Source organism: Lipophrys pholis, assembly GCF_963383615.2.
Source record: "Lipophrys pholis genome assembly, chromosome: 8".
NCBI lineage: Eukaryota > Metazoa > Chordata > Actinopteri > Blenniiformes > Blenniidae > Lipophrys > Lipophrys pholis.
The window spans coordinates 15,068,642-15,080,464 of record NC_137630.1 but is presented as its reverse complement, the minus strand read 5'-3'; the positions used below and the strand labels follow the sequence as shown (position 1 = coordinate 15,080,464).

The following is an 11,823-nucleotide window of genomic DNA, read 5'->3' as shown; positions in this document are numbered from 1 at the left end:
TCAGCGGAACATCCACCCAGCCCATCTGTCTTCTACACGCACCTCGTCCACACTGGCGACACAGGAGACCTTTCAACTTCACAAACAGTCGAGCCTTGAACAAAATATTTTTATTGTTACATGTACCTGCCATGGTCACCGAGATACAACAGTCACAATAGGTTTTTCTCCAAAATTCAAATTAAAAATAGGACATTTCCTTTTCTTTTTTCATAACATTTCATTGAGCAAATGAGGTAAAGGAAAATATTGAGAATGCATACAGTGATATTTTACACACACACACAGAGATACAGCATGTTGAGCAGGACATTAAACACACAACGAGGCCTGCAGAAACACATCTTTCTGACTGGAGCTTGGTTTTTTTTTTTTAGACGCCCAGGCTGTTTTTTTATCTAATCAGATTTATTTTGTAAAGAGCACACGCTGAAATCTCCCTACAACAACTCTGCTGTTTGCTATTGTGCTTGCAGCAATCTGGCAGTAACAATAAACAAATTGGTCAGTGGAAAGGTGCATTACGCGGCGATTAGACTTTTCTTTTTTTTTTTTTTCTTTCAATAAACTTGGCAAACTTTTTAAAACCACTTCTGCCTCGGTAGAATGTGTAGCACACCTCTACTTCCTTCAGGGGCCGGTGCTATTTGAAAATGTGCTTCTCTCTGCCTGAACAGATTAATAAATGTATGTGATGAAGTAGGAGTGATTGTGCTTTTAAGAAATAAAAGGAGAACCTTGTTCCAGCTCTGATCACAATAAAGGACGTTGGTACAAAAAGGTGAAAGATGTTTGAAAGACGGTTTAGTTGGTTCGTTCTGCTGTTTGTAACTGCGCTCCATTAGAGCTTCAGTCCAGCTCGTTTGTCGGCTCAATCTGTGCACTTTTTCCAATCCCACATGACACATGCTGTCCTTTCTCTGTGGGTGTTCTGTGGACCTGGAAAAAGCAACTTTGGGGAAAAGCTCAGCTGTTCGGTTTAGTATTCAATTTTTCAATAGGTGCATTTGCTATAACAAAAATAAAAAAACAACAACTAAAAAGCCAGTGTCTCTCAATCAGCTACATTCATTTTGGTCTTAATTATGTGAACAATAGTTTGAAAAAAAGAATATCAACACTGACACGGCCGGCACACAACAACAACTATATTCAATACAAACACTAATTACGACCACTAGAATGACGTCTGACATGTACAGGTCCACAGCTTCTTATGATCAATCTTATAAGCTCACAAACAGAAGTGCCGGTGTCCTCCGTCATTTCATCGAGTATCAACACAGCCGTTTGTGCTTTACTACATCACTGAAAACTCCTTGTACTTAAGAATATTAAAAAAACAAGCCTAATTGTTAAGTGACATGAATGTTAATGTGAGGATAATGAGTGTTACTGTGTGTTACTGTGTGTTAATGTTACGCGTCTGACCCCGGCCTAAATATTCTCCATTGGTTATTGTGAGTGACGTTTCCAGTGTTCAGTCTTTTTTTTTTTTTCGTTCTTTCAACTATTAGATTTTTTTTTTTATATCAGTCGTTGTTAAAAAGTTTTTAGCTCAGCTTTCAGAATATATAAAAACTAAAAACTATGATGAACTACAGCACGTGTAGTTTGGTTGTTAGTTGGAAGGAAAATCTAAATGTTTCCTTCTCCCTAAACTACTTATTTATACACTTCAGGTGAACGGTAAATGTTTCAGGCCACTGGAGTACAATGTGTGCAGCTTTAGATTTTGCGTGGTTGGATTATAATTCACATGTTTAAATCAAGTCGCGGCTCTAACAGTGACTCACTGTTTGAGCCTCACGGGAGATTTTTTATTCAGTCCAAAATAAAATGGGTTCACAGTCGTGACATTAAGTGTGACTCATTACTTGTAAAGTAAAGCCTTCCACACCACTTTTGGATATACGTACGTTGTCTGTAAGTCATTTTTACAGTCACCTGCTTGTTGGAAAAAAAAAGGTAAAAAAAAAACAAATGCAGTAACAAAATAATGAATTGTAAACATCATGGGAACGTTCAGACAGAAACATTGACTCAGTCCTTGCTTGGATTAGTCGTCCGCTTTGCGCCGCTCCCTCTCCTCAGGAACTGACATGAAGATCTTCTGACAGAACATGGTGAAGATTTCTGGGGAGAAAACAACTCGCACGTTCATTTGTTTTCCTTCTCGATCGGCTCCGGCCGGTCGGGTGTCGCAAGACTGTATTAAACATCACATCGACGCCTCGTGCGAGCCTCCCTCACGCCGGCCGAATAAACAAACTAAACGGATCTGCTGCTTTCGGGTGCGTATTCTCATACCTCGGTGCAATGAATGCCCGGCCAACCTCGCTTTAAAGAAAACAAACGGAAAGCGTCACTCACCCAGCATCTTCTTGACCACATGCGGCTTCTTCCACTTGTAGCCCAGGAGGTACGCCGGGATGCCCGTGAGAATGATGCCGCTGCCGACCAGGCACTCGAACGGAGCGGCCCAGAAGGACACCAGGATCATGAAGACGCAGCCCAACACGAAGGTCACCGGGATGAAAAGATACACCTGCCGAAAGAAAACATCCCAGCTCAGGGTCTTTGTCTCCGTAACCAAGGAGAAACTAAAACACGCTTATCGAATGACCCGGTGAGAGAGCCGAGGTGAACGACGGCAACGCTTCTCATTATGAGGTGGAATTAAAGCCGCTATACATACAGAGAGGGGAAAGTACCCACAATATTTATGTAGGAAGACATTGTGATACTTTTGTAAAAAAAGAATAAATATATAAAAAGTAATAAAAACTTTGGTGAACCCTAAAACACTATTATTGTCTCACTATTGGTCATTGTGGACACAGCGACTTACTCATTGATAACTTGTATCGATGTTTTGAGTCAGAAAGTCAATAATTTTGAAATAAAATCCAGGTGATCATCAGGCTTTACTTACTTTTGCCTTTATAGTTAAATCAGCTTCAGAATGTAATTCTAATATTATGCTCAGCAGCTGTGGACCTTTCACTTTAACACCAAATTGTCTTCAATGGTGCTAAAAGAAGAGTCAGTTTTAAGAATGTAAAATGTGACACTACAGATATTTGTATCTAATTTTAGAAAGTAAAAGTACAAATAAAAAACATTAGAAAAATAGATATTCAAGTACAAATACCTGAAAATCTACTTAAGTGCAGTAATAGGGTACAAATATTATTACATACCAGGTAACTGGTGGTTTGATGAGAGTTCTGATGACGACACGTCAAGTATTTACTGGAAAGCAGCTAAATTATGTGACATTTGTGTTTGCTGGGGAGGAATTACCAAGTTTATCAACTCCAACAGAAGTTTTGATGACATCTCCCACAAGGCTTGAATTTCTGGTTGAAAATATACTTCATGATATCCTCCCAAAACAAACAAAAAAGAAAACTATACATTTGATTTTTCTATTTAATATTCTGGTTTATGTTTGCTAAATGACACCTTCTGCTTTTAGAAGTATTTCACTTTGCTAGTTTTAGCAGTATTTGTGGTAAGAATGCATATCTGTGTGCTTTAATATCAAGATATCTATTTCTCCATGAAACAAAACTCTTTGTTAAAGAGTTTTCAGAGATTTCTGTGAACTATGAAGGATATTAGATTTATTTTTTCATTAAAACACATGCGGGATACTGTAACTCCGAATCAATATTCAAGCTACTTCATGAATGCATTACACATAAAGCAGGGGGCATTTTTTCTTTTTTTCCAGATCAGTAGTTTGTCTTAGAAAACAAATAAGCTGAGAGCACTCCAGCTAACAAGAAAGATGAAAGGCTCTGGTCAAGCAAGGTAATATTCACACGATGAAAGAGAAACAAAGAGCCGGGTCTTCAATCAAACACCAACTCACCTCCAGCTTGAAAACACAGTGCGGCTCCACTTCCAACAACAGTGACACAATGGTGCTTTCATTAAAGGAGAAGTATCAGCAGACGCTTTGTGAAATCAGGGAGACGTGTTGATGTTTTCACCACCAAGAGAGTCTGAGTCTCGGATCCTTTCAAAATGACCTTTCCCGAAATGTAATACCTTTTGGTAACGTTCCAGACGTGCGTGTTTTACCTTAATGGGCCTTCGGAGGTCAGGTTTGGTCAAGCGGAGCCAGACCAAGCCGGCGATGGCCATGCCGACGCAGAGCCAGGTGAAGAAGCTGAAGAGGTTGATGACGGAGAAGATGTCCTGGGAGATGGCATACATCATGGACAGACAGCACTGATACAGGAGAGAAGGAGGACGAGATTCAGTTATTCATGTCAGATGCTGGCTATGGACATAAACATGTTTTGCCTGAAAAAGAGGTTTTTATTTCAGAATGGTTGCCTGCTCAACCCGATTTAATTCATTATACTTTCATTTCTTAACAATGCTTCTGTTTCTGTGTGAGATTTGGAGGCCAGTTTCATCCTACCAGTAGTTCATCCAGGATGTAAATCTACCTTACCTGACCTTAGCTGATCGTATCACCGAGCGAAGCGTAACAAAACACAAGTAAATGTCAAGTGACTGGAGTCTTACTGTGAAAATGAGGGAGGGCACGGGTGTAAACAGATCTGTGTGGACCAGTCCCAGAGCAGCAGGAAGCTGACCTTCTCTGGCTCCAGCATAGAACAAACTGGAAGAGAACAGGCTCTTCAGGAATTCTTTTTCAATGGACAGTTAAAACTTCCAGCCAATGACGGCCGCAGATGCAACAGCAGCCCGTTAATCCCCCCCCCCCGTGCACAAAATGCTGTAAATATTCAGGTTCATCCTCCCTGTACACACACACACACACACACACACACACACACACACACACACACACACACACACACACACACACACACACACACACCGTGCTGAGGTGAAGAGGGATCCGTTGACGGCTCCGAAGCAGGACAGACCCACGAAGACAGGAATCAGCCATGACATCACACCAAGATGGTACTCCCCAAAACTCTGAAAGAACAGCACATCACACACCGTGCTGAAAAGAACTGTTCTAATCACAAGTCTGAACGTCTAAGGTAAAGATGTAAGAGCGGTACGGCGGGGACGTGTGTCAACTCACCACAGCTACAGCCTCGGATTCCACCATGACTTCCGGGGAGATGGTGGTGAAGTAGGCCAGGTTGGTGAGAACGTACACCACCGTCACAATGGGCATAGATATGATGATGGCCAAAGGCAGGTTCCTGTGGAGAAGAAGCGCCAAACGTCACTTTCAAAGAAATTCCTGACACGATATATATATATATTTTGTTTCTGTAATTTTGGAAGGTTTTCATGATATCAGATTGAATTTGTGTGAGACTTCATGCAGACGAAAAAAGACTGCTGAGTCATGCTCAATGTTACAGCCCATCAAAACACATGCTTGTTTTTGTACATTTGATCCGTCTGAGGTGCAGAAAACTGCAGCACTTTCATTTCCAGGAATCTGCGATGTGATTTTCTTACACAAGTAATATTTGTACTGCTTCTCAAAGGTACATAACTTCAGACAAGGAAGAACAGGGGATACGTGAGAAAAGGTTTAGAGAGTAAGTTTCTGCCATAAACATACTATTGTAGCAAGTAACTTCCCATAAGTCACCTTTCAAGAAGGCTGCATTAAAATAAAATACATTCAGTTGTTCTTTTATCAACAAAGAGGATGTAACTAAAACTAAACTGAACTCAAATGTGTCGCAGCTCTTTCTGGAAATGCTAAATGTACAAAAATAAATACATAAAAACTAACTGAGTAGAGCAAATCAGAAGGGATTGTGGGTTGTTTCATCTCAAGGGGGACGTGTGTGTTTTTACTATCATGGGTCACGGTTCATTTCTTTGAGTGGTTTGGTTATGATAAGCTCTTCCACTCTCACCACCGACTGCAGGCACTTATCATTAATATATGTTAAATTACTTTATCATATCTTAACTTTGCATTTAAGTTAACCTCAGTGCTGACTCCCCAGTCAGAATTCTAACTGGTGTAACTCTTTCCTTTTTAAGCTGACATGCACATTGTGTTGATGTCGTTGCCTGTACTCGCATTGAAGTTACAGGAAAAATCATTAAACAAGCTTTGTGTGCAGATTTACTCATGAAGACCCAACAAAAGTTGAGAGGACAAACACCTGCTGTGTTATACACTGCTACAGATTTCTTTTTTAAAAACTACAAAGGTGTATTTTCAATGGAAATCACTGAAACGCAGCGAAACTTGAGCTTCTGTTCACAACATGTTGTACTTTCTGTCTCCATGCAATCTGCTGCATGCTGACAAGCTCCGTGCTGGGTGAGAATATCCATGCTGCTCGCATACACTTGCAGAAGAGTAAGTACTATCCTTTAAACAACCTTCATCACATTTAAGTCACCTCTCTGGATTGATCATCTCCTCAGTTACATAGTTCAGGTAATTCCTGTAAAAACAAACAAACAACATTTTATTCAGTATGGGAGAAAAGATAACAGCAAACATTTAGATTGTATATCTGTAAATATGCAATAATTGTCTCACCAGCCTCCAAAAGCAAAGAGACCACTGTACAGAGCCAACACTATGTTGTCCACTCCCAGCTTGCTGCCTTCAAATGCTTTTTCCGGGTTCAGATACGGCACGTCACCTGCACATACACAGAAAGGAAAATAAAATAAATGTGAAACAGCTGAAAGACCAACTTCTCACACACAGCTTTGCTTGGGGGAAACTGTAACAGGCTCACACTGAGTGTCTGCCGCCAATTTATACTTTCTATACCGAGGCCAGTCGGCTGCTGGCTGCCCTCCGACATGTTTGACATTTTCAACCAGCAACTGGCCAGATAAGCCTCGTCTGTGATGTACAGAGACACAGTGGGGTCCAGTCCGGCTGACATTTGAACATACACAGTAGAATCTCTTGATAAGTTAAACTTCAATCCCCTCATTTATCCACCGCAAATCCAGTGGATCATCAGAGAGGGACACCACGTGTGTGTGTGTGCGTGTGTGTGTGTGCGTGCATGCGTGTGTGCGTGCGTGTGTGATCTTGAGGTCGTGGTTGAGCGTGACTCTCTCTCTTCTACCTGTCGCTTTCAGATGTTAATGAGACTTCTTCCAGCGAGGCCTATGACACGCGTATTATTTTCTCACTCTATCCTCCTCTGAAAGACCAGAGTGTGACAACAGCCGGCAAGCTTCGCCACCCAGTTTCCATGGTAACATAGTGTGGAGCACAATGGTGGTGGGTGTGGCTTTGCAGAAAGGGTGGTGGGGGGTGGGGGGGGGGGGGGGGGGGGGGGGTAGCAGATGTGGCGTGGTTCAACTGATGGCCACACTGTCTTCCCGCGCTATTTCTTTTTGAATCGGCCCGACTCCCATTTTTATGAAGCACATGCCTCTCCTGTTCCACAACGACAAAACACCCTGGGGTAGTCTGACTGTAACGATTTTCATTAGACTGAAAGACCGTCCATACGATCTTTTGTCACGAGCGTCTCATATTTTTTTCCCTCAGAGTGTCTCTTGCTCCGTTATTCCTACAGGATTACATGATGTACAGACGCATGCTCGCCATCACAGTCCGCCCACACTGGTGCACATGGCTGCACGCTCACACCGACTCCGTCACATGGCTGCAGACAGGCGAGCTCTGTGTTCACACTCAGCAACTGTGCACACAAACTGAAAGGAGGGCGGTCTGCTTCGTTAGGCTCATTAGTGCTCGCCAACAATTTTGTGATCATTAGCGATGGAAGCAATATACTGTCCATATGAGATATTTTGAGGGAGAACAAATAATGATAGGCTCATGCTGGGTTGAAATGTGTGTCTATTCTTTTTTTTAAACATACACAACCTCTGTGGTATTTATTTCACTGACTGTGCACCGTTATTATCGGCGGTCGTACAATTAGACATAATGAAAACAAGCCTGCGAGATTAAATCAGCTCGCTCTGCATCACGCTGAGAAACACCCTCACAGCTGAAGCTAGAACTGACAGTCAGGAACATCACTCATCGTTGAGGTAGATTTCATTAAATTGCCGGGTTTTACGTCGACACTAATTTCAGTTTCTACAGAGATAAAATTAAAAGGGAAAATTCACTACTAGTGATTACGTTGCCTCCTCACACTAGAAGCAGGTTATTTCTTACATAGGATGAGGAGATAACTTGTTTTTAGTTCATGCAGCGAATGAAAACCTCTTTTTTTCTCCCCGTTTTGCTCTCAGAGTTACACAGTGTGTCAGTTTGAATGAACCAAAAAAAAAAAATACAGATAAATGCATGAACAATAAAAATTGTGTCAGACTGCGGATTAAAAATAAAAACAATGTGGACTTTTTGTCACTTTGTGGCTCTTTCAGTCCATAATTAACTCACCTGTGCAAATCTGTAGGAAGCCGAAGAAGATGATGATGATGAGGGCCACTAGTTTGGAGGCGGTGAAAAGGTCCTGGACCTTGGTGGCCGCTCGGACACTGATACAGTTCACAAATGTCAGGGAGGCTACAAGAGGTGGAGGGGGGGGGGGGGGGTGTACAAAGCAGATTAGGGATTAGTCACCTGTGAGGAAGGGTCTGAAATAGGAGCTGAATTGTTTAGATTATGAGCGGACAGCAGAAACTTTATTAGATACACCTGTGAAATCTGATGTGATCCAGTAAAACAGGCTAAATAAGGGTTTATTCCAATGGGAATACCAAATTGTAAGAAAAACTTCTAAATAAAAGAAAAGTCCGCGAGTTAGCTTAATTTTTTTTTTCCCCAAGTGGCGTTACCACTGCAGATCGTCTTCTTCCAATACTCCCTTCCTCACACCAACATGTCCTCCATCACTGCATCCGTGGAACCTCATCACTGACCTTCCTCTCCTACTCCTGCCCGACAACTTCATCCTCAGCATCCTTTTCTCTCCAGCGTCCTCTCGCCTTCATACACCACCCAACCACCTCTCCCTAACCCACTAACACGTCTCTCTACTGTATCATCTGAAGCAGAACTGCTCACTGGGTTTCACAGGTGTACCCACTCAAGATGTTCCACTGCACACTTTACTCACTCAGACAGAGGCAGGCGATGAGTTTGGCGGCACCATCAGGCACCGTGCAGTTTGGGTAAAGAGGTTTCAGAAGGTAGGTAGCAAACACAAGCGACACCACGTACTGCGATGACGGCCGGATGATGAGCATCTCCACCCATAGTTTCAGAAAGGCCGCCAGCTCGCCGTACACCTCCAGGATGTACGTATAGTCTCCCCCGGACTTGACGATGGTCGTGCCCAGCTCGGCGTAGCACAGCGCGCCCATGGTGGACACCACTCCGCAGGCGGACCAGACGATGAGCGACAGCCCGGCCGAGCCGGTCTCCTTGACCACGCCGGTGGGCGTGACGAAAATGCCCGAGCCGATGATGGTGCCGATAATCATGCCCACGCCATTGAAGAGGGTGATGCTGCGCTTCAGTTCAATCTTCTCGCCCTTCGCGGGTGAGCTGCCCGTGGGGCTCGTGGCGGCGGGGGCGGGGACCATGGGAGTGGACGGAGATGCGGGTTGTTCCACAATCAGGCCATCTTGGTCAGGTTCTGCTTCGGCTGCAGGCAGAGGGATGATCACACTTCACATTTTAACTATGATTATATAGTTCTGAACACACGTGAGATCCAAAATGTTAAAGTTTGAGAGTTTGTTACTTTTAGCTTTAGACAATGTTGATTCATGATAATATGAAACCAAACGAAACTAAATAACCTGAGAGGAAATATGAGTTACAATATGAGTTTTAGAAATAAAGCTCTGTTCTGGTATACACAATATTTTCCAACTCGCCTTTTCTTTTTGATAATCTAAACACACGTTGCTTAAAATAGTTGTGTTTATTTGTCTACTTTGTCTTGTTGAATATGTGCCCTATCGCCTCCATCACCTGTTACCATGAAACCACATTGTAAATCTAGAGCGGCGGCAGGTCTGCAGCTCCACTTCTGCATCAGGCAATGTTGCATCAGAGCGCATGGTGGCATGATGCAGCGTTGCACCATGTGGTATTTACAGGCGTGTGAGCATGCACTCTACGTACCCCCCATCTTCTCCTGGCTCGCCGCCTTGGCAACGCTCTCCCGGCTGCTCCTGGATTTCAGCTCCGGCTCAGCCATCTTCACTCTCCGTCCTCTTGTCTTGTCCTTTTCCTCCTGCCCCCCTTTTTCCTTCCTCTCTTTATGTCTCCTGCCTGATTTCCTCTCTCTCGCTCATGCACGGATACACCATACACACGCACACACACACCCACACCCGACTCTCTCTCTAGCCCCTCCTGTTTCGTCCTCCCTCACACATGCACACACACTCGCCTCTTCATTTGCACACCCAGCCTCCGTCACTCAGACTTGAATTCATCTGACCCTGATTCTCTCTGTCTCTACCTCCCTCCTTCCCTTCCTCAAGCATACAGAAGGGAGGAGCTCCACCTTTGTGATGCTGCTACGTGAGCCTACGCCCTCGCCAAATGAATGATGGGATATCTCAGAGGGGGGAAGTAGGTTACTGGAAGGCACCATTTGGAGGGGCCACCATGTGATGCCATAATCTTTGTGTGTAATGCCTAATCCCGTGTGCTACAGGATGGCTGAGGGTGTGTGTGCGTGTGTGTGTGTGTGTGTGTGTGTGCGTAGACTCTCATCCCTGGGAGTATCAGGAGGATGCTGCAGGGCTGGTGCTCCCTCTAGTGAGTCCAACATGGAAAGACATGTCTCTTTGTTCTCCTAGAAAGGTGAAACCACAGGGAAAATGGAGACACGCGGGCATTTTCAACAAGGACTTTAACATGGATGATGCAGCAAATAATGTTTCTATAAGATCCTTTTTAAACTTGATTATTATGTAATATTTAATGTAAAGCTGAAAAGAAGAAAGGTGTTCAGAATGCATCACATATACTTGGTATTACAATGACACACGTCAGATAGGCTTCTCTTCATTTACTGTAAACTCAGCAGACTGCCTGCACGACCCACTTGTAACCACCAGGTGGCGATAAAAACACATTTCGAAACTGAAACGTTGATAAAATGCTCATTTCTCACCTCGAACTTCATCTTGACTTCGTCACATGCAAAACAAAAATCGACTCGTCAATTTGATCGTGTGTTGTCTGTAAATGAGTGACAGAAAGGTAACTGTACATAAACAACTAAGTGAGGAAAAAAAGGAAAAATCCAATATGTTATTATGTGTAAAACCAAAAAAGAATTAGAATCTTGAAATAACCAATAAACTGTGTCTAATTGTCGTTGATTGTTCTTTATAAAGAAAAGCATTCAGTATGAAGTTTAAATATCGCTGTAACCACTGCAAAATAATCCCAAACAGTCCAACCAGAAGGGCGCAGCCATTCCTCACTTCCACTTCTCACCGGAAGTCATGTGACCTCCACAGTTGAAATTAGTTTCAGAAATGTGCCTTTTGATAGTTTATTCCCTCATGTGCTCATCTATAACATTTACCTTGAGCAAGAGTTTATTAAAGGTGGAAGTAACTCATAATGGAGTCGGATAAATATAATTCAGTAGTATTTTGGAATATTTTTTCCAAGTATGTAGTGTTATTCTTGTCATTGGTGGACAGCTCCATTTCAAATTGAAAGCCAAACCGTGAGAATACTATTAAAAGTATAAAAGTATTAGATCATTGAAAAAGAAAAAAACAATTTAGATAGTTTTCATTAATGTACAATATATCCAACACTAAAACAACCACATTATTTGCATGCTTGTCTTTATTTAAAAAAAAAAAATGGAATCTCCAAAAAGTGTATTGGTCATTTTAAAACTCAAACGTTTA

At 42.7% G+C, this 11,823-nt stretch overlaps 1 protein-coding gene across 1 annotated transcript; it reads right to left on the bottom strand.

Moving 5' to 3' along the window:
- Positions 1 to 433: 433 nt before the first annotated feature.
- LOC308113704 (large neutral amino acids transporter small subunit 1-like) lies at positions 434 to 11,403 on the bottom strand. Its single transcript, XM_080470139.1, has 12 exons — positions 11,067 to 11,403; positions 10,064 to 10,745; positions 9,048 to 9,578; positions 8,369 to 8,494; positions 6,521 to 6,626; positions 6,378 to 6,422; positions 5,081 to 5,204; positions 4,865 to 4,968; positions 4,546 to 4,642; positions 4,093 to 4,242; positions 2,374 to 2,548; positions 434 to 2,136 (listed from the first exon to the last, which is right to left on the bottom strand). The coding sequence occupies exons 2-12, from the start codon at positions 10,137 to 10,139 to the stop codon at positions 2,060 to 2,062; spliced, it is 1,611 nt and encodes a 536-aa protein (XP_080326265.1). The 5' UTR covers positions 10,140 to 10,745; positions 11,067 to 11,403; the 3' UTR covers positions 434 to 2,059.
- Positions 11,404 to 11,823: the final 420 nt, after the last annotated feature.

Excerpts from the sequence above, each read along its gene's own strand:
- LOC308113704 (XM_080470139.1), bottom strand. The coding sequence starts at position 10,139 with ATGGCTGAGCCGGAGCTGAAATCCAGGAGCAGCCGGGAGAGCGTTGCC. Across the intron at positions 4,643-4,864 it reads TCCCTCTTCACCTCAGCACG|TTTGTTCTATGCTGGAGCCA; the intron begins GTGTGTGTGTGT and ends GTTCTCTTCCAG. Across the intron at positions 4,243-4,545 it reads TGCCCTCCCTCATTTTCACA|TGCTGTCTGTCCATGATGTA; the intron begins GTAAGACTCCAG and ends CTCCTGTATCAG.